We start from the raw sequence: 22,832 nt of genomic DNA on the forward strand, positions 1-22,832 counted from the left end.
GATAGTCTAGAACTGCCAATTTGGTGTAGGGTTAATTTACAGGGACATGATAAGTTTGCTCCTTAGACATCTGGTCCTGGACCTGGGGGCAGCCAGGTCCCCAGATCCTAATGGTTTGTTGGGCCCTGATACCACACTCAAAAGTACTGGTCCAGGGGCAGGGCCTCAGAAGAGGCAGAATTTCCAGTTAAGCTAGAGAGAGCAGGAAGAACATCTTCTTGTCTTCACTCCTGAACTTCTTCAAATTAACATTATATTTAGAAATCCACACAGACATTCAAGTGCTTTCTGAGTATTTAGCATGTGTGAATATTAGTGACATATATTTTCATCTTAATTATGAATCTGCAGTGATGACTTTTAATAATGCATCTCTCCTGTCCAGATAGTGTCTGCGGTCCAGTACTGCCACCAAAAGCGGATCGTTCACAGAGACCTCAAGGTGAGCCTGGGTGCCCTTGCCAGTGTGCTCTGTGAGTGTGCGAGGAGGCATGGAATAGACTGTACTTTTTACCTATGACAAAATAAATCCTGTAGCAGTTGAATCCTTTAATCCAGTTACAGTCAAGAATGCTAAAAATGAAGAAAATGAGTTTGTTAGACTTACTTTACATTGCAGTTAAAGGAACTGGTGGTTGGTTTCTGGAGAAAAATCATCACACCAGCAAACAGATAGGGACCCCCAAACCTGCACACTCTCACCTGGACACACAGTGTCCTCAGTGCTGCCTGCACCCTGTTCTGTTTCTCTCCTGTCAACAACAGTGGCTATTTGAGACCTCCTTCACACCTCCACCTCTGCCCTTGCTCTTGGCAGAGGATAAGGTTTCCAGTTTCACAGAGAAAATAGAAACATTAGGCAGGAACTCCCTCAGTTTCCCAGCAGGCCCTCACTTAACTGCACCTGCACCCACCCATCACCTCTCAGAACTGTCTTCTTGTTACAAGACAGTGGGGTGCTCCTGCTGGCCCTGCCTCTGTGTTCTGGGTCCTGCCCCCCCCCCCCCCCAGCACTGTTGTATTCTCTCTGTTGCCTCCTGTCTTTCCTCCCTCTGTTGCCTCCTGTCTTTCCTCCACTCTCCTCGCTGCACTCACCAGCAGCATTTACAAAAGCACGCTCAAGTCTGTGCCATTTTTTTTTTTTTTTTTTTTTTTTTATCCTCACCCGAGGACATTTTTCCATTTTTTTTTTGTTCAGGTAGAGCGGGAGGGAGAGAGAGGAACAGAGAGAGAGAGAGAAACATCGACGTGAAGGGACACATCGAGTGGCTGCCACCCGCACGACCAACCAGGGCCGGGGACAAACTGCAACCGAAGTACGCGCCCTTAGTGGGAACCGAACCCGGGTCTCTCAGGACCACAGGCCGACGCTCTAACCGCTGAGCCAAACCGGCCAGGGCAAGTCTGTGCCATTTTTTACCAAAATCCTCTCCACCCAACTTCTAAACCCACTCTTTTCTCTCCTCACCTGCACAGCTGTATTTCTCTAAACACTCTCTAGAGTCTGTCTTAACTCTATGCTCACTTCCTCTTTTTTTACATCATTGTCATCGACTCTATTTCCTCTCCGTACCCAGCCTCCCTGGATTCACCTCCGCTGTAGTAGCTGCAGTGGCTGCCTGTATGTTGGTGACCCTGACCCATTCCTGGCCAGAGCTCTCTTTTCATCTAGTATCCAGCTGACTGAAGGACACTTCACCTAAGTGTCCCTCGGGCACCTCAGGCTTAGCAAGTTCACAACCTAAAGCTCTTCCTTCCTAAACTATAATATTCATTTCTCATCCAAGTGCCTCTCTCTCCTTTGCTCTACAATCCACCCAGTCCCCAGGTCCTTTTGCTACTGTTCCCTAACTGTCTCCTGACTGTGTTCTTTTCTGGGCCGTTTCCACTGTCCCGGGTCACTGGCGTCTCAGACTTGATCACCACATTGACTTCTGGCCTCATCTTCCCTGCCTCCAGAATTGCCTCTCCCTCCTGTGTGTTTTCCACATTGCAAATACAAAATAAGATTGTTGTCCTGGCTACTAGTCACTGCTGGCCCTTCGTGATTCAGCCATGGCCAACCCCCCAGACATCTTTCTATGTATCTCTCTCCCACATACTGTCTTTGTTTCTTGAGTAAACTTTCTCTCTTACCTTCTGGGTTTTCAGACTGTTCTTCCTGAAATATCTCTCATCTCTCCTCAACATACCCACTACTGTCAACTACACCTTCATGTAGCAGCTTCGACTTCACCCCCTCTGGGAAACGTCCTGCCCCTTTCCGGCCTGGTACCCACTCCCCACCTCCTCTTCACAGCACTTAGAGCTGAGAGTGTAGCTGATACTTTTCTGCTTCTCCCCTTCTAAACCACAAGCTTCTTGAGGGGAAAGACCCTGGCTTATCATTATATATTCAGACACTGACATAACACCTGGTATGTAATTGCCACATGATAAATGTTTGTTGAAATAATTGAAACCACTGTGATCTGTTATCTTTAGTGAAGTTTAGGGGGAACCCTCCCCCCAGCAATCGCCATTATACAGCTAGTTAACAGTTTTATGAAAGGTGGCTGTCTGCTTAAAGCTAGCATTCATTTTTTAAAAGTCACCTATTATTCTTAATTGAAAAACCTAATTAATAGAAGTTGAGTTTTTTGTTTGCTTTTTTTAAATTATGGGGCATTTGTTGTTTATAGTAGTGCTGGTATTAAGCTGTACCTCATGTCTCTTAATGGTTGTTAATGGTAAAAAATTGGCAATTCTGATTTATCTTTTTCTTTTCTGGAAAAAATGTTTTCTCATTTTATTCATTAGGTTGTATTAACTTCATATCATTACAAAAGGCTTTTAATGAAATGCCTAATTCTATCATAGTTCTAATTATATTTTGGTTAAATTTCATTTTTGTCTTGATGTTTTTCCTCTAGGCTGAAAATCTATTGTTAGATGCTGATATGAACATTAAAATAGCTGACTTTGGTTTTAGCAATGAATTTACTGTTGGCAGTAAACTGGATACATTTTGTGGTAGTCCTCCATATGCAGCCCCAGAGCTCTTCCAGGGCAAGAAATACGATGGGCCGGAAGTGGACGTGTGGAGCCTCGGTGTCATTCTGTACACTCTAGTCAGCGGGTCGCTCCCTTTTGATGGACAGAACCTAAAGGTATAAGAACCAGTTTTATCCAGGTTTTTCAGAAAGCTGAAAGGATTTTATAAAATGATGAGTGTTAATATTTTACTGTTATGTTAGTATGGGGTCATGGGGGTTCTTTTTTTAACCTCAAACTTGACTCACTAGTTTTCTTTTCCTCTCTACCTCCCCAAAGGAACTGAGAGAGAGGGTATTAAGAGGGAAGTACAGAATACCTTTCTACATGTCTACAGACTGTGAAAACCTTCTCAAACGTTTCCTGGTGCTAAATCCAGTAAAACGAGGCACTCTGGAGGTAATTGCATATGTGGAAATAGTAACAACTTTGGAGGCTCTTTAAAGTATTTTTAGAACATGGCTTGAAAACTATCCTGGGGCTTTTATTTATTATTGTTATTATTTTATTATTATTATTTTTTAAGATAGAGTGGGAGGGAGGGAGAGAAAGAGAGAGAAACATCGATGTGAGAGAGAGACATTGATTGGTTGCCTCTCACATGACCCTGTCTGAGGTTGGGGATCAAACCCACAAGCAAGGCACATGTCCTTGACCAGGAATCGAACCCAAGACTCTTTGGTCTGAGGACTTATGCTCTAACCACAGAGCCAAGCCGGCTAGGGCATATCCTGGGGCTTTTAAAGCAGGAATTGAGACATTTCAAACATTTTTTTAAAGTTATATTTGAGCTATAATCAAAGAAATGTTGAAAGTAAATTTTTCTAAATATTGTGATTATCAGAATGTTTCTTTTTCTGCTACTAATGAACAGTTCACCTTTCAGCAAATCATGAAGGACAGGTGGATCAACGCAGGGCATGAGGAGGATGAACTTAAACCATTTGTTGAACCAGAACTAGACATCGCAGATCAGAAAAGAATAGGTAATTACACTGTGCCTGTAAGCTTGTGTGTGCACAGGAGCATTCCTGTTTGACTCACATGCCTGAAGTGGAAACAGTGGGAAATTAAATAAGCATGAGCTGTATGAATCAGATCATCTGTTTTCTCATGTTCAGGAACTTTTCTGTTGTTTTCTATAAGAGCACTCAGTAACCCAGAAATAAGCCAACTGCCCATTTGTGTTAGAAAATGTGTGATCTTTTGGGTCAAATAAAGGAAATTATTTTACCTTATAACACATTGATTTCTTACCTGACAAAACACATAAACCTTATTATGCCCTTTTTTTTTTTTTAGATATAATGGTGGGAATGGGATACTCACAAGAAGAAATTCAAGAATCTCTTAGTAAAATGAAATATGATGAAATCACAGCTACGTATTTGTTGTTGGGGAGAAAATCTTCAGAGGTAAGAGTAATCAGAAAAACCAAAATATTCTTTATGTAAATTATCAGTTTATGTAAAGTATTTTCTTAGTTTTTATTTTTTTAATATCTGTAACACTTGGTATATCGTTTTTAAAAAAATAATTTTCCGCCCTGGCCAGTTTGGCTCAGCAGTTAGAGCGTCGGCCTGCGGTCCGGAGAAACCCGGGTTCGGTTCCCGCTAAGGGCGCGTACTTCGGTTGCAGTTTGTCCCCGGCCCTGGTTGGTCGTGCGGGTGGCAGCCACTCGATGTGTCCCTTCATGTCGATGTTTCTCACTCTCTCTCCCTTCCTCTCCCTCCCTCCCATTCTATCTGTACAAAAAATAATAATAATAATAATAATAATTTTCCTTTATTGATTTTAGAGAGAGAGGAAGGGAGGGGAAGAGAGAAATACAAACACCAATGATAGAAAACATCAGTTGGCCACCTCCTGCATGCCCCACACTGGGTATCAAGCCCATAACCTTGGCATGTGCCCTGACCAGGAATCGAACTGGCAGCTTCTTGGTGCATGGGTCGACACTCAGCCACTGAGCCATACCACTCAGGCAGTATATCAGGTTTTAGTTTACCTGCAAATAAATCTCTTCTGACCTATGTGAGCTACTTTTTTTTTTTAATCCTCACCCGAGGACATTTTTCAATATTTTGTTCAGATAGAGGGAGAGGGAGAAAGAGAGAGAGAAACATCGACGTGAAAGCGACACATCGAGTGGTTGCCACCCACACGACCCAACCAGGGCTGGGGACAAACTGCAACCAAGGTACATGCCCTTAGCGGGAACCGAACCCGGGTCTCTCTGGACCGCAGGCGGACGCTCTAACCGCTGAGCCAAACCGGCCAGGGCTGTGAGCTACTTTTTTAACTTTAAGATAATAACCTTACTTTCAGAGGGCGGCCATGTAGTCTGTGAAGCCGCCCCAAGAGACAGAGCTATCGTATTTCCTTTTTTCACTTCCCTTTGCAACCAGTAACAGCTGTTAGTACTGTTAAAAATCGTAGTAAAAATATGCCCTGGCCAGTTCGGCTCAGCGGTTGGAGTGTCGGCCTACGGTCCAGAGAGACCCGGATTCGTTTCCCACTAAGGGCACGTACCTCAGTTGCAGTTTGTCTCGGCCCCAGTTGGGGTCGTGTGGGTGGCAGCCATCGATGTGTCTCTCTCACATCGGTGTTTCTCTCTCTCTCCCTCCCTCCCTCTCTCCCTCTTGCTCTGTCTGAAGATGAATGTAAAAGTGTCCTCGGGTGAGGATAACAAAAACTAACTAAATAAAAATAATAACAACAACCACCACCACCTTCTTAATGGTGATATTGTCACAACTTGGTTTTCATAAGTTAACCTATAGCTATTCATAGTTTGGAAATTATGTAAAGTATCCAATGAAGTAAATAGAGCATTTTAAGTTATTTCAAAAAGCCTAGACAGAAGATGATAAATACCTGTTCTTTTGTGAGTTTTTCCAGCAGTCAGAACAATACTGTTCCCTGAAATGAGGGCTATCATCTTTGTACTTTTGATGATGCTTCTCTCAAAATGAGCTGTTCATGAGAGGTTTGTGTGTTATGAGAAGTTTAGTTTCCTAATCAACCATTTGGGTTCGTGTGTGGTTTGCTCTGTTTTTCTCATTTTCTCTTAGCTGGATGCTAGTGACTCCAGTTCTAGCAGCAATCTCTCACTTGCTAAGGTCAGGCCAAGCAGTGACCTCAACAACAGCACTGGCCAGTCTCCTCACCACAAAGTGCAGCGAAGTGTTTCTTCAAGCCAGAAGCAGAGACGGTACAGTGACCATGGTAAGTTGAGACCATTTCATTGTGTTTTCTGGGCATCTACACTTACACAAGAGGTCTCCACACATTGCATAGGGCCGACTGGGAATGGGTTGGGTTGGGTTTCCGCTGTCCTCCAGGTGCTGACATGATTCTCTCAGGGATCTGACTCCTGGGTACATTCCATGGCTTTTGATGGATAAAGTGTAGCTGGGAGGAAACCTTACCATTTGCCCCTTTGGGACCCCTGCTTCAGTCTCTAGTTCTCTGTTCCTTCTCTTCCCTGTCTTTGCTGTCCAGCAGAACTTTCTCAGTGCCAGAATTCACTGTGTTTGCTGTCCTCACATGGTACATCCATTTATTTCTTGTTCAGTTCACTTCCCTTCCCTGGACATGACGCACCTCCATTTTTACACCTTGAGAGCTGGCACTCAGAACTGCATAGAGCATTCCAGGTGTGGGTAGCTTTGGTTTTGGATCAAAAGTGATGACACTTTGCTCTGTTTCCATTTCTTTTTCTGCTGATACCATCTGTCTACATGGTTTGGGCAGAAGCAGCACATTGTACTGATACTGTCAGTAAACTGCCTATATGTCTTGCTATTTGAGGGTCGAAGTGAGAGCTCAGAACCTGGTCTGGCTCTAGGATTTGTGCTCAGGGTAGTTGTAGGCCAATTGTTCCTCTGGGCTCTTATCTCTCTTGTGTTCGTGTTAGTTACTAACGGGAGGGGTTTTCAATGCCTGTGATCTGCAGGGCAATTAGGAAAATGCCTTCATATTGCTCCAAACCATCCAATTTAAAGTTCCTGAATTCTAACAAAGCTAAATATAGAGTTTTCTCATACCTCTAGTGACTATCTTTCATTTGTTTGTTTTTGTTAATCCTCACTGGAGGATATTTTCCCATTGATTTTTGAGGGGGTGGGGGAGAGACCCATCGATTGGTTACCTCCCACAGTGTTCTGGTGACTATCTTTTTTTTTTTTTTTTTTTTAATCCTCACCTGAGGACATTTTTTTCCATTTTTTGTTTAGATTGGGAGGGAGGGAGGGAGAGAGAGAGAGAAACATCGATGTGAAAGGGACAAATCGAGTGGTCACCACCCACACGACCCAATCAGGGCCAGGAACAAACTGCAACTGAGGTACATGCCTTTAGCGGGAACCAAACCTGGGTCTCTCTGGACTGCAGGCCGACACTCTAACCACTGAGCAATCTGGTGACTGTCTTAATAAATTAATTCTTCCTTAAGCACATGGATTCCATCTGTATTGGTCATGCTTCTTTCTCAGCTCAGAAAATTTTAGAATTAAAAAGAGTTTTAGACATGGTGTAATAGACTCATCAAAACCTCATTTCATCAATAGGGAAATAGGCAGGGAGAGCTCACCAAGTTTATGAGGTTACATAGATGTGGGAACACCTAGGACAGAATCCCCTGCCCTGGTTGGAGTCATGCGGGAGGCAAACAATATATGTGTCTCTCTGACATCAATGTTTCCCTCCCTCCCTCCCTCTCTATCTGAAGATAAATGGAAAAATATCCTCAGGTGAGGATTTAAGAAAAAAGAAAAAAAAACAAGAGACAGTTTACTTTATAACGTGGACTAGAAAAGGCCTTTCACCCTGGCCAGTTTTACTCAGCAGTTAGAGCATCAGTCTGCGGACCAGAGAGGCCTGCATTCAGTTCCCTCTAAGGGCACGTACCTCGGTTGCAGTTTGTTGCCGGCCCCGGTTGGGTTCTTGTGGGTGGCAACCACTTGATGTGTGTCTCTCACATCAATGCTTCTCTCTCTCTCTTCCTCCTTCTCTCCCTCCCGCTCTATATCTCAAGATAAAGTGCAAAAATGTCCTCGGGTGAAGATTAAAAAAAGAAAAGGCCTTTCTCACTATGGCTGCAAATACTAAAAGCCATGAAAGAAAAGACTTGACAGGTTTGACATCATAAAAATCACATTTTTGTGTGATACATCCGCACTGTGGAACACAACAATGAAAGGGAACAAAATTTTTTTGCTAATTCTCACCTGAGGGTATTTTTTTCCATTAATTTTTAGGGAAAGTGGAAGGAAGGGAAGGAGGGAGGGAGAGAAACATCTATGTGAGAGAGACATATCCATTGGTTGGCTGCCACAGGATCCTGACTAGAGCTAGGGAAAAAACCTGCCCTTAAATGAAATCGATCCTGAGATCCTTCAGTCCCTGGACTGATACTCTAGCTGCTAAGCCAAACTGGCCAGGGCCACAACCTTGTTTTAGTAGACCTAAAATATAGTCTCTTCTACCATAGAATAAGTTATGACATTACCACAGGACATCATACATTTAAAATGTACCAGTTATCTTGTTTATTGCCAATGCTCTTTGAGCTCTGAATCTCCTATGTTCCTGTCAGAGTCTCCAGATGTTTTATTGTGGGACATGAGTCCATTGTCTCCCCAGACATCCTAGCTGCACTTCTCCTTGGGTGGGGGTGTGACCAGGCCCCTTCACCCACTGCCTTCCTATCACTCACATGAGCAACATGCTTTCCTCTGCTTATGCCACCTTCCCCTGTCTACTCAAAGTATTGTTTATCTAGAAGATGGAGTGCTTTAAAAAGACCCAAGATAACACTTCTGAAGAAATGGCTTATGAATCTAGACTATTCTGTGTCAGAAGGTGATGACATCTCTTGTACAAAAAGGATATGGTGCCACTTCCGTGTACAAAATGAGACAGTTTATTCTGGATGGTGTGTGTGCATCAAGTCACTTTGATTAGTTACCTATACAGTAACTGTCCCTCAAGAGGTTTCTGCAGGATGACTGCACAGGCCTGTTAATAATAATTTTTTTAGAACTTTACATAGAAAGTTAGGGACTAAGTGAAATTTCAGAATTGGATTAATTACATAGGGAAAACGTGAATGGGAAACATCTTAAAGGATTTTATACTGTCTTAAATGTTTTAGATGAATAACAATCTTAGGTCATCTTATAAAATATGTGTATTTTCATAGAATAAAATGTGAAACTATAGTCTGACTTTTAAAGAGTGAATTATTTATTTTAGCTGGACCAGCTATCCCTTCAGTTGTGGCATATCCAAAAAGGAGTCAGACCAGCACTGCAGACAGTGACCTGAAAGAAGACAGCATTCCCTCCAGGAGGTCAGGCGGCAGTGCAGTCGGAGGAAAAGGGATCGCTCCAGCCAGTCCCATGCTTGGGAATGCAAGCAATCCCAACAAGGCGGACATTCCTGAACGCAAGACAAGCTCCACCGTCCCTAGTGTAAGTGCTGTTCACCTCTAGAGCATCCCAGGGATTGTAGGGCGAAATGCTCCTCCTATGTGCTCATCTGTTCCTAGATAAGCCATCAGACCCTTTATGTCAAGGGCAGTTTCTAGTTATTCCACAAACATCTGCTGAGCCATAGGCTGTGTCAGAGGCTGAGGGATGGGAAAACCCCATGGTCTGACAGGGAAGAAAACCAAATGATGGCAGCTCAGACAGGTGACCACATAGATAGGACACTGGGGATTCTGACCGCCTGTGGACCAGGGATGGGGAGCCTGTGCTGCATTTCCAGAGTTATTAAAATAAAGAACTTGGACTGCATCCTAACTGTGTGCCGCGGCCTGTGCTAGGTACTTTTTTGAGTATTTGCTAAATTTTAACATGATGAAAAGTTAGATAATTGCCTAAAATTACACTGCTGACCTGAATCTACCTCTTAATCCTTACCCTTAATAAAATTTCCCATGAGCAAGTAGTATTTGTTAAATTAAATCGAATCTGTTCAGCTTTAGAAACTCTTCCATTAATCAAAATGTGTCCTATCTGACCCAATGTAGTAATTACTTCTAGCACTCCTAAAGTAATTTTATTCACAGAAAATGAACAATCTTAAGGGTATGCTGTGACCATGCTCTTCTCTACAAACTGAACAGTGGCACAGCCCTCCTCCGCCCCAATAAACCCTGAAGTAAGGACTGGGTGGGGCTCTCCTGCTCCCTTAGGGAATCTTGACTGTACCTTTTGAGATATGAGGGCTCAACCCTGGCCGGTTTGGCTCAGCAGTTAGAGCGTCGGCCTGCGGTCCTGAGAGACCTAGGTTCGGTTCCCGCTAAGGGCATGTACCTCGGTTGCAGTTTGTCCCCGGCCCTGGTCGGTTGTGCAGGTGGCAGCCACTCGATGTGTCCCTTTCACATCGATGTTTCTCTCTCTCTCTGTTCCTCTCTCTCCCCCCAACTCTACCTGAACAAAAAATGGAAAAATGTCCTCCGGTGAGGATAAAAAAAAAAAGAGAGATATGAGGGCTCATAAAGGAGCCGTAGAGGGTTTTGTCTGCTTGTCCTCTGATCTTGAGCTTTATTTCAGCAATCCCTGTGTAAAAAGATTTCTTTCTTTTGGCCTCCTAATGCCATAAAATTGGATTGTCATTCTTTCGCCCTGAATTTTTTTTTAAATATGTTTTCATTGTTTTTTTTTTTTAGAGAGGAAGGGGAAAAGGGAAACATCAATGTGAGAGAGAAACATCTATCAGCTGCCTCCTGCACGCCCCCTACTGGAGATCAAGCCCAAAACCTAGGCTTGTGCCTTGATCAGGAATCGAACCGGGACCTCTCAGTGCATGAGGCAGTGCTCAATCCACTGAGCCACACCAGCCGGGCTCTCTTGTATTTTTAAGAGCTATACCTTTTCTTTTTAATCCTCACCTGAGGGTGCTTTTTTTATTGATTTTTATTAATTTTTAAAATAATTTTTCTTTATTGATTTTAGAGAGAGAGGAAAGGAGAGGGAGAGAGACAGAGACATCTATGAAAGAGAACATTGCCCTGCCCAGTTTTGCTCAGTGGTTAGAGCATTGGCCTGTGGTCCACAGAGACCAGGGTTTGGTTCCCGCTAAGGGCGCGTACCTCGGTTATAGTTTGTTCCCGACCCTGGTTGGTCATGCAAGTGGCAGCCACTCAGTGTGTCCCTTTCACGTCGATTTTTCTCTCTCTCTTCCTCTCTCTCCCTCCCATTCTATCTGAACAAAAAATCGAAAAATGTCCTTGGGTGAGGATAAAAGAAAAAGAGAGAACATTGATTGGCCACCTCCTACATGCCCCCCACCAGGGATCGGGCCCACAACCTGGGTATGTGCCCTGACCGGGAATCAAACCAGCGACCTCTTGGTACATGGGTCGACCCTCAACCACTGAGCCACACCAGCCAGGCTGTAGTGATTTTTAGAGAGAGGGAGAGAGAGAGAGGGAGAGAGAGAGAAACATACATTGATGTGAGAGAGAAATATCTCCACATCCTTCCCAACACTTACTTTCCATTTTTTATTACAACTGTCCTAATGAGTATAAAGTGGTTCCTATTTTGGGTTGTTTTTTTTTGTTTGTTTTTTTTTTCAGTTCTTCACCTCAGGATGTTTTTCTACTTATTATCAGATAGAGTGGGAGGTAGGGAGAGAGAGACAGAAACATTTATGTGATAGAGCCACATTGATTGGTTGCCTCCTGCACAACCCCACCAGAGCTGAACTGAAACCAAGGTACGTGCCCTTGACCGGTATTGAACCCATGACTCATTGGTCCGGGGGCTGATGCTCTAACCACTGAGCAAAACCAGCCAGGACCGTCATTGTGGTTTTGATGTATATGTCCTTAGTGGCCAGTGCTGTTCACCATCTTTTCGTGAGCTTGTTGGCCATTTGTGTGCCTTCTTCGGAGAAATATCTATTCAAGGTCTTTGCCCATTTCTAAATTGGGTTGTTTGTCATTTTGTGGTTGAATTGTAAGAGTTATTGATGTAGTCTGGATATTCAGCCTTTACCAAGTGTGTGATTTTTTTTTTTTAATCCTCACCTGAGGACTTTTCCATTTTTTGTTCAGATAGAGTGGGAAGGAGAGAGAGGAAGAGAGAGAAACATCGACGTGAAAGGGATACATCAAGTGGCTGCCACCCACATGACCCCAACCGGGGCTCGAGACAAACTGCAACCGAGGTACATGCCCTTAGCGGGAACCAAACCTCGGACTCTCTGGTCTGCAGGCCCATGCTCTAACCACGGAGCCAAACTGGCCAAGGCGAAAGTATAAGCTTTTAAAATAGTGGATTTCTCTTTCTTCCTTCTTTAATTCGTGAGTTATTACTTGATGGATTATTATAGCCAGTTTTTCATAGCCACTCTACATAGCTACTCTTTGTTCTTTCTGCCAGGATGGGGCGTAGGCAGTATGCTGGTATTATCTTCTTATCTTTTAGCTGGTACTACTGGTATTTTAGTGTTGGTTTATTTAAAGGCTCGGTATTCATTTTTGTTTAGGCAAGTTATTTTCTTTTCTTATTGTACTGTGCTTACTAAATAGTTTAAGACAAAAATGCCCCCCTTTTTTTAATAGAGTAATACAGCATCTGGTGGAATGACTCGGCGAAATACTTATGTTTGCAGTGAAAGAACTACCGCTGACAGACATTCAGTAATTCAGAATGGCAAAGAAAACAGGTAGGAGATTTTACCTGTTAGTAAGAACTTTGTTTTACCCAAAAGAAATGGAAGCATATTATTTACTTTTCAGACTTTATAATCAAAATTCAAATAATAATGGTAAGTATTCTCGAACGGTAAGTTAAATTTGAATGTGAATTTTTAGTGAGATACTAGAATTCCAAATTCCTTACATTGTCCAGAGCTCATCCTCCTGGTTGACTATGTGTGATGATTTAAAGGGAGCTTTACCAGAGGAGGTAGATAGTAAGCTATGGTTTAATTGTAGGATAGTGAAGTCAGGATTATTTTGTGCACATTAATAACTTGATCAGGGCTGAAAGGGGGAAAGATAAGGACCTGAGACAAGAGCCACATTTCTGAAGGATGTAGATCATGTGGTGGGGGTGGGCAGTGAGCCTTCATCTACAGGTCAGCAGTTTGCCAAAGGGGCAGGTGGATGAATATTGCCATAGTTTCCACCTTAAGAGGCTCTTTAGAGAATTGCAGAGAAATTGAGTGTGCAGTCTTCTAAGAGAGGCAAGCATGTATAGAATAAGCATGATTTAAAATACTAACATAGCAATATGTCAGTAAGGAAAGAGTTGCTATACAGCTTTCTTGGGATTAGAAAATAAATAGAGTTGGAAAAATGAGAGAAAGTGGGTCCAGAGACCATGTGGGGGAAGAGAAGATGGACTGGTAGAGCAGTTTAAATATATTCTGTACAGAATACAGTTCCTAAGCTGCATGGATTTTCTTTTTGGAAGAGTGGTATGTGAACTCAATCCAGTGTGATTAGCAGATAAGGTTTCCAAGTAGAGATCTAGAAAATAAGTCTACATCATCTGTTGTTGTCCCCTGACCTCTTTTTTTTTCTTATTTTATTTTTTTAATCCTCACCCAAGGATATTTTTACATTTATCTTCAGACAGAGTGGGAGGGCGAGAAAGAGAAAAACATGTATGTGAGAGAGACACATCTGTTGGTTGCCACCTGCACAACCCCAACTGGGGCTGGGGACGAATCGCAACCAAGGTATGTGTCCTTGGCTAGAATCGAACCTGGGACTCTTTGGTCTGCAGGCCAATGTTCCAATCACTGAGCCAAACCGGCCAGAGCTGTTCCCTGACCTCTTAACTTGAACACAGTTTGGTCATGTCATTCCCATGTCCAACATCAAAATTGGTTCTTTCTCTTTTTTTGACAATTACTTTCTGAAATTGTACTGTAAGCTTTTTGTTTTCTTTAGATCTCATTAGTCACGTGAAATGTTTGATCACTAACTTCTGTGACAGTCTAAGCAAAGATTCTTTTTTCCTCCTTCATCCTTAAGACCAGACTGCGGTATTTATCATTCCCTCTTCCACAGACCACTTAAATTTGAATTGATATGAAGGTAAAAGCTTGTTATGTAAGGTTAAGGTTATGTTGATTATTCGTTGAATTTTTAGAAATGTTTACATTTCTGTATTCTCATCTGATTCCTATGTGTGTGCTTGTTTTAACATTGTCTCTTATGATTAAAAACTATTAATAAGCCCTGGCCGGTGTGGCTCAGTTGGTTGAGCATCATCCCTGTATAGCAACTGGGCTAAATGGCTTACAAATACTGATTGATATGTTTATTTCTTAATAGTAGTGTCTTTTGGTAAAATTTCTTTTACTACAGTTACATTCTCAAATCTATAAATTTCTTCTAGTTCAAAGTGATATAATAAAAGATACCAGTAGAAGACTTAATTAAAAGTTTCTAACGTTATGAATTTTAGTCCACAGAGCTAGAAAAATGTTTTTTTTATGACCCTTCCTCTTTCTATAAATTCTTCTACATCGTTGAACTATTTACCAGATTTCTTTTGAACTTGAGAATGTACAATTCTCTGGGATACAGTCAGACTTTTTAAGAGGCTGTTAAGATCAAGATCTGTCCTCTACACCCTCCCCCCCTTTTTTAATCCTCACCCGAGAATATTTTTCCATTTATCTTCAGATAGAGTGGGAAGGAGGGATGGAGGGAGAGAGAGAGAGACACACACATTGATGTCAGAAACACTCATCGACTAGTTGCCTCCTGTACATCCCCGACCAGGGCTGGGGACAAACCAAGACCAAGATATGTGCTCTTGACCGGAATCGAACCCATGACTCTTTGGTCCACTGGCTGACTCTCTAACCACTGAGCAATACAGGCCAGGGCTGTCTCCCCAACCCTTTTATGTTTGTGCACATGCTCTTCTATTTGCTCTTCCCTACAGTGGTCCAGTTCACTCTTTGGAAATAGTTTTAAGAATTTGCAAATTTCTTTGGAGGCATCACCTGTCTATTCTGCCTGCAGGTAACATTCTCAGGGCTGACTCCTTATCCTTACTGGGGCTCATTGCTTTTGGTAGTGTCAGTCACTGCAAATCTTTGCTTCTGAAAGTGTCATCTTTATCTTTAACCAAACAGAGCCTCAGCGCCAAATCACATGAGACGGCTAATAATTTTAATAATATCTGGATTTTCTTTACTTTCTATCTTACAAATAAATTGAAATTGGATTTTCAATAATGTGGACAATTATTGGAGGTTTGAGTACCATAATCTAGTGGTCATACTTTTTACTTTCATTTGAGGCAGTAAATGTGACAACTTTCTCACCCTTAAAATAGATTCATGAGTCATAAATTAGATGCGTTGAACCTCCTCTGTGCAGGGTGACTTCGTATTGTTTTTTCCTCTCCTGTGTATGTATCTTTTTTTTTTTTTTACACCTTTTTTTTTTTTAATGTTTTTATTGATTTTTTTTTAGAGATACATCGATCGGCTGCCCCCCCCCCCAATAGGGGATCGAGCCCACAACCTGGGCATGTGCCCTGATCAGGAATTGAACTGGGATCCCTCAGTCCATGGGCCAATACTCAATCCACTGAACCACATTGGCCGGGCCCATGTACATACCATATTCCTTGACTAAAGGCTAGTGGGCCACATGATGCCTAGGTCTATGCTATTTTCTGAAAGGACATTAAGTTCTATTTTTAGCCTTGTGTAAGTTGGACTTTTATATATGTGACTGTTTATACAGAATTCAAACATGAGAATGATGTGGCTGATAAAAACTGTATGGTGGCCCTGGCCGGTTTGGCTCAGCAGTTAGAGCCTTGGCCTGTGGGTCAGTCTCAGATTTGATTCCAGTCAATGGCACATACCTCGGTTGCCATTCAATCCCTGGCCCTGTTTGGGGTCCAGTGGGAGGCAGCCATTCGATGTGTCTCTTTTACATCAATGTTTTCTCTCTCCCTCCCTCCTACTGTATCTGAAAGTCAATAGAAAAATATCCTCTGGTGGGGATTTAAAAAAACAAAACAAAAAACTGTATGGAGGATTAAAGCAAAGGCTATCCATATGTCTTAGACAATCTCTTCTTCAGCATTTAGTTTGGGCATGGGATGATTTTTTTAAAGCCTCACTAGCCCTGGCCAGTTTGGCTCAGCAGTTAGAGCATCGGCTCTTGGACTAAAGGGCCATGTGTTCAATTTCCGGACAAGGGCACAGGCCTGGATTGCAAGTTCCATCCCCTTGGGGCACGTGCAGGAGGCAGTTGATGTCTCTCTCTCTCTCTCTCTCCCTGAATTCCACCTTATCTAAAAATCAATGGGAAAATATCCTCGGGTAAGGATTAACAAAAAACAAAGCCTCATCAAATGTATTTTTTTACCAAGACAATATAATTTATTTTAATATAGTTTTTGAGGGGTTTTTTTGTTTTTTTTTATCCTCACCGAGGACATTTTTCCATTTTTTGTTCAGACAGCAGGAGGGAGGGAGGGAGGGAGGGAGGGAGAGAGAGAGAGAGAGAGAGAGAGAGAGAGAGAGAGAGAAACATCGACGTGAAAGGGACACATCGAGTGGCTGCCACCCACATGACTCAACCAGTGCCGGGGACAAACTGCAACCGAGATACATGCCCTTAGCGGGAACCATATCTGGGTCTCTCTGGACTGCAGGCCGACACTCTAACCGCTGAGCCAGACCAGCCAGGGCTTTTTTTTTTTTAATATGTTTTCATTGATTTTTTTTAAAGAAAGGGGATGGAAGAGGAAGAGAGAGATAGAAACATCAATGAGAAAGATACATCGATTAGCTGCCTCCTGCACACCTCTAATGGGGATCGAGCCTGTAACCCAGGCATGTGCCCTGACCAGGAGTTGAACCAGTGACCTCTTGGTCCATGGGTTGATGTTCTACCACTGAGCCACACCAGCTGGGCTGGATTATATTTTTAATGCTCCTTTTGCCTAAACGCTCATATGCTTTGAATCAGCAACCAGAACATTTCATATCAGAATGTTTTGGTCTGGGATAGATGTCATATTAAACAAATTGAAAAAGCCTGTCCACTGGTATTTATAAGTGGGTTATAGTTTAAAATAAAATAAAAAAGAGAAAATCAGATATAAATAGAAAGCGTCTAGGAAGAGTAATAGCAACTTTTTACAACTTGAGTTTTAAGAAACATATTGCTATTTTTATTAAGTTAAGATTTATTCTGGGTCCGTGGACCCAGAACTGAAAATGTAACATAGCTACTGTTTTGCTTCTGTAGATTGTTCAGGCTAGCCTGTGGAATACAGTCATCTTTTTTTTTTTTTTTTTAATCCTCACCTGAGGATATATTTATTGATTTTAGAGAGGGAGGAAGGGACAGAGAAAGAGAGAAACATCAGTGTGAGGGAAAAACATCAATTAATTGCCTCCCATACACACCCAGCCTGGGGATTGAACCCTCAACCTAGGTATGTGCCCTGACCGGATTCGAACCTGCAGCCTTTTTGGTGTACAGGACGACACTTCAACCAACTGAGTCACATGGCTGTGGCAAGTTATCATTATTAACGTTTTTCTTGGGACATGTTTAAGTCTTGCCTTCACAACAACCAACCTGATGAACTTTTAGAATATGCATCCTATTGTGATATTGGGGTTATCTATTGTAAATAGGATTGTTGTGAGTTTAATTATACAAACTTGAAATTCAGCAGACATTTTCTGAGTGTACTGTTTCCTGTCAAGGTGCTAGACCTGGGGTGGAAGTCAGAAACACACATCTGCTTTGTTTTCTTGCTTGGTGGTGCGACACAGATTAAATTTCTAAAAAGTAGTTTTCTAATTGCCTTTAAGATTAGTCTGGCAAAAATTTAATAACGTATAATGAAAATATTGATTTACACTTCATTTTTAGGAAGGTCTCTAACTTTAACAAAGATCTATTTTGCTGCAAAGTGTCTGTCCAGACTCTTGCCTTGCTTACATGCCTTGTAAGTCTTGCCTGCACTGTCCAACCAGTGACAGTGTACCCGTTTCATGGGGAATAGTTTGAGCAGCATCTTGCTCAGTCCCTGACTAAAAGCCTTTTCCTTCCCCAGAGTCGTTGGACCATTTATATTCCCCAGGGACGAAGCTAAACAACCCGACTCCCCCTGTTGCCCTGCTTTCCTTAACGCATCTGTTGACCCAGCTCCCAATTTGGACAAGATAGTGTCAGCAGCTGACAGGGGGATAAAGTGTGTTGACCCTTGCCCTGTTGTGAATAGATAATAGAGCAGAAAGAGTTGTATTTATTTATAACTTGTTAAAAATAAATAAAAGTCTATGTATATGTGTATTTGTATGTCTGTATGCATGTATTGGGCACAAGCAAGCATTTCTTCACATAGTTGAGTCAGTTAGGACTCTTGTGTGTGGCAGGTAACCAATCCGAGCAAAGTGAAATGAAACAGTATCTGTGAGTCCCTATGACTAGAAAGTTCAGGGACAGAGTCAGGGCGCAGCTCCTTGTTCTGTTCCACTTCCTCTGTCCTGGGTCCCTGGTTGGGCCCAACAGTATCAGACTTAATCATCTTCTTACACTCAGTTCTGCTCAGACAGAAGCCTGGGGGTGTCTACTCCATCCCTGTGGATCTGGCCCTAAGTCTGTCACTGGCCTGGAAGGCTAGTAAAGTCTGTGGTGGAGTCAGCGACAGCTAGGACCCAGGAGCCTTCCCCGCAGCAGGATTCAGTGTTGTTGTCACAAGGAAAGAGTGAGTGCTAAGGGGCAAAAACACAAAACCGGCTCTATTTTTGTGTTTCTTTTTTTTTAATCCTCACCTGAGGACATTTTTCGATATTTTATTCAGATAGAGTGGAAGGGAGAGAGAGAGAAATATCGACGTGAAAGGGACACATTGAGTGGTCGCCACCCGCACGACCCAACCAGGGCTGGGGACAAATTGCAACTGAGGTACGTGCCCTTGGCAGGAACCGAACCTGGGTCTCTCCAGACCGCAGGCCGACACTGTAACCGCTGAGCCAAACCAGCCAGGGCTATTTTTACATTTCTAAGACATTTCTTTTTAATCCTCACTGGAGTATATTTTTCATTTATCTTCAGATAGAGTGAGAGGAAGGGAGGGAGGGAGGGAGGGAGGGAGGGAGGGAGGGAGAGAGAGAGAGAGAGAGAGAGAAACAAACATCGATGTGAAGAGACATCGATTGGCTGCCTCCCACATGACTGAGGTATGTGCCCTTGACCTGCGACTCTGGTCTACAGACAGACGCTCTAACCGCTGAGCTGAACCAGCCAGGGTACTAAGGCATTTCTTTCCAATGTTTCTGTGATTGTGGTAGAGCTACTCTCCCAAGTCAGAGGGCAGAATTTTCAAACAAAAATTCAGGGACAAGCCTGGCCAGTGTGGCTCGGTGGTTGAGCATCAACCCCATGCACCTGGAGGTTGCCAGTTTGATTCCCAGTCAGGGCAAATGCCCAGGTTTTGGCCCTAATTCCCAGGGAGGGTCATGCAGGAGGCAGCCAATCAATGTTTCTCTCTCTCTCTCTCTCCCCCCTCTTTCCTCTCTGTCTAAAAATCAATAAAGAAAAAACATCATTAAAAAAATTTAAGGACAAGCAAGCCTTGTTGAGCAATTTATTATGAAGACCTGTTCTCCTCATATTGAGACTATCAAAATTCCAGTGGCTCGTTTCATTCACTTCCCTTTTCAATTAAGAGAGTACTTACAGAGCACTCCAATCCGAGGCTCTCTGCCGACACTGGTGACACTGGTGGGAGAGTGCAGGGCTTGCTGTCAGAGCCTTGGATCAGGGAGGGTCACTGGGACACGGGTGCAGAACAGCAGGTGTGCCCACCAACTGCACAGAAGGGAGTGAAAACAGAAAGATGCCAACTCTCCTGAACAATTTGTTTGGCCTGATGGTGCATGACCAAGGGACTGCATGTCATCAGGAGGGCCAGAGTCGAGTTCTGGGAGGTGACGTAGAAGGTAATGCCTGTGGAGATGGCAGGGGCCAGGCTGTGAGTGCTTAAGGATAGGACTTGGGTACCAGGGTGAGGAGTTTGAATTTCATCCTGAAGGTAGTACTTTTAAAAGGTTATCAGTGACAAGGTCAAGTCTGTATTTTAGGCAGCTCACAGCTGTATGGTGGACAGATTGGAGTGTGTGTGGGTAAAGACCAGGGAACCAGTGAAGACAGGAATGGGCCTGTGAGAGATGAGGCTCTGCACCCAGACCCTGCCTAAAAAGAAATCAGATAGGTGGGTGGGGTTAGCTTAAGTGCTGTTAGGGAGTTGGCACCTACAAGACAGCAAGGCTGCTCTGGATGGTAGGTCAGGAGGGAAAGAACCCAGTGGTTCCTGAGTTTCAGGCTTTGAAAAGATTTCTGTAGAAAGACATTGAAAGAATATGGTGAGAATTCTACATCCTGATTATTCTCAAAGGAAAGAAATTGCCCCTTGGGAATTTCAAGGACATGTTGGCCAAGCTGGGATTAAGGACGACAAGGTCACAGTTTGTCCTGAAGCTGTGTGTGTCAGGTGCAGCTGTAGGTATGCGGCCACTGCTGCCTCTCTGAACGGCTCATTTTTTCATTAGTTCCGCTTTGAAAAGGGGGCTTTCTTTACGCCTGAGGAATGTTGACTTGTTTATGAAGAAGTGAACATCCATTGAGCAGGAAGATTCAACTCTATTTAAACGATGTAGGATACTTTGATAAGTAACAACTAGTTACTGTGCTCATGATTTTACTAGTTCATTTAGTTTTACAGTCACTGTACTTTGGGAGCAGTTCAGGAGCACAGTGTGTTCGTGCTGTAGATTGATGTCACCACTTTGGTTTGTGTGGAGACCTCTCTTTTAGGGTAGGCTTTATTTTATAAATAGCTCGGGAGATGTCCCTCTGGCATAAATATCCAAACATGTAAGTTTTTCTTTATAAAGCTAATAAACTTTTTCAAGTACCGTTTGGGGTGCAGGGGAGCTACAAGTTAGCAGTTGCTCCAGAATCCCCAAATCAAGTTTAAAAGATTTTTTTTTTTTTGACAGACATGAAATGGTTTGGGGAGGAAGGAGGTGCTTTAAACCACAGGTTGCTCTTTTTGTCACTGGTCCATCATACTGTTGTTTCTGCCTCTGCCTGAACCCAAACCCCCTCCCAGCCTGACAGAAATGTTCGCTTACGCAGCTAGCCCTGCCTCAGTTTGTACCACACCTTCCACCTGTCGGCTGAGACATCAGAAGTCGATGTCCATGTCAGCCTCTGGGCACCCCAAGATGATGTTACCTCCAATAGACAGTGAAGGAGATAACTTCAAGGCTATGTAAGAAAAATGCACATTCCTTGTGGCACTAATATGTACCCGCTGCTGCTTAATTTTGTGCTGTGGATTTTGTAGTCCAAGGTTTTGTTACAGTTGTCCACAAAATGTTCTTCCTGTGTGTGGTTTTAGTTCCGCACATCCTTTCTTGTGGTGTCCTTGGTCGTCCGTGTGTGTCTTGGTGCCTTTACATACTACGGAGGGGGTAAGAATCCCCCTCCTCTCCAGGTTGCTTTCAGCATGTGGAGTTTTACAATAGATATGCCATTTGTGTGCTTCCAAAACTTTTCAGTTGCCTGTTCTTCAATTTCACCTGCATAGCTTTTATTTCTTTTATATTGGCAAGGTTCTCTGCATGTGAGCTATTTGAGAGGGAAGCAAAGGAAAAACACTTGAGTTTCAAGCCATTCTGTGTCTGAGAATTTCCCTGCATTATCTTGTCCTCGAAATATGCCTGTTTTTCCCTTTAACTCCACAAGGCTTTGTTCCATTGTATACAGTTCCTTTGGTCCCTTTCCCATTTAACTTACTTTTGCTCCTAAGTCCTGTGAAATATCCCTTGGGTATGGATTTATTAAAACTGATTTTCTCCATTCAATATAAAAGGTATATTGCGACTGTAAATTTTCTGTGTGCCATGTTTGCCACAAAGATAGGGTTTGGTGAACAAAACTGTAAGGTTTTGTATGTTCTGACCTTGTAGCACTATACCTGATCAGAGAACTCCAGTCGCTTCCACACACAGTATTAGCAGCGCAGCCACTCCGGATCGGATCCGCTTCCCACGAGGCACTGCTAGTCGTAGCACTTTCCACGGCCAGCCCCGGGAGCGGCGGACTGCCACATATAACGGCCCACCCGCCTCGCCCAGCCTGTCCCACGAAGCCACACCACTGTCACAGACTCGAAGCCGAGGCTCCACTAACCTTTTCAGTAAATTAACCTCAAAACTCACAAGGAGGTAAGTGCCAGGTGGCTTTTTTTGCAGCAAAAGGAGATATGTATTCTCTGTATGTGAAGTCTTTTCCTGGCTGCTATTTTGTCTTTAGCTCATATTTTTCTGGTTTATATATCTAACTAGACTTTAAAACCTTTTAGGAGAGAAATCCTAGTAGAAGTTCTGTAGCACCTGGGAGGTTATGGCTCTTTAATTCCTGTTTCTTTGTATCACACATTTATCTGCCCAAATGTCACTGCAGTGGAGCAGAACCCCAGAGCCAGGGTAGGCAGGAACTGGCACTCTGAAAGCAGTTACTGAGGAGGACATGGTTCCTCTTGTATTTCACCTTGTTGTCACTGAGGAGCAATAAGTTTCTTAGAGTCTGAGTCTTGAAGTTGTGCTCTCTGTTGGTCTCAGTAAGTTGTAGTGAGAACGAGGTAACTTTCTTAAATGGTATAGTTATGGAGATAAATTCCTAGTTTATTCTCAGAAAGAAACTAGTATCTGGTCATGTATAAAATCCTTCATGTGCCCAGGATGGCTGTCATTTGGGGCCT

The 22,832-nt window shown here is 43.1% G+C and overlaps 1 protein-coding gene across 12 annotated transcripts in view; it reads left to right on the plus strand.

The window, feature by feature from the left end:
• Positions 1-22,832, plus strand: part of MARK3 (microtubule affinity regulating kinase 3) — a 120,880-nt gene that overhangs the window by 83,376 nt on the left and 14,672 nt on the right. For 8 of the 12 annotated variants that reach the window (XM_036247018.1, XM_036247002.1, XM_036247011.1 and 5 more), the window contains 9 exons: positions 386-442; positions 2,913-3,149; positions 3,313-3,432; positions 3,920-4,019; positions 4,336-4,448; positions 6,108-6,261; positions 9,292-9,509; positions 12,617-12,720; positions 22,039-22,296. In XM_036247018.1, the coding sequence (XP_036102911.1) occupies positions 386-442; positions 2,913-3,149; positions 3,313-3,432; positions 3,920-4,019; positions 4,336-4,448; positions 6,108-6,261; positions 9,292-9,509; positions 12,617-12,720; positions 22,039-22,296 (1,361 nt within the window). Of the gene's footprint in view, positions 1-385; positions 443-2,912; positions 3,150-3,312; positions 3,433-3,919; positions 4,020-4,335; positions 4,449-6,107; positions 6,262-9,291; positions 9,510-12,616; positions 12,721-14,960; positions 15,041-21,202; positions 21,358-22,038; positions 22,297-22,832 lie in introns of those variants that run through there. The other 4 variants (XR_004957361.1, XM_036247031.1, XM_036247041.1 and 1 more) reach the window with 2 other exon arrangements.

This window comes from Molossus molossus, unplaced genomic scaffold (genome assembly GCF_014108415.1).
Source record: "Molossus molossus isolate mMolMol1 unplaced genomic scaffold, mMolMol1.p scaffold_m16_p_1, whole genome shotgun sequence".
NCBI lineage: Eukaryota > Metazoa > Chordata > Mammalia > Chiroptera > Molossidae > Molossus > Molossus molossus.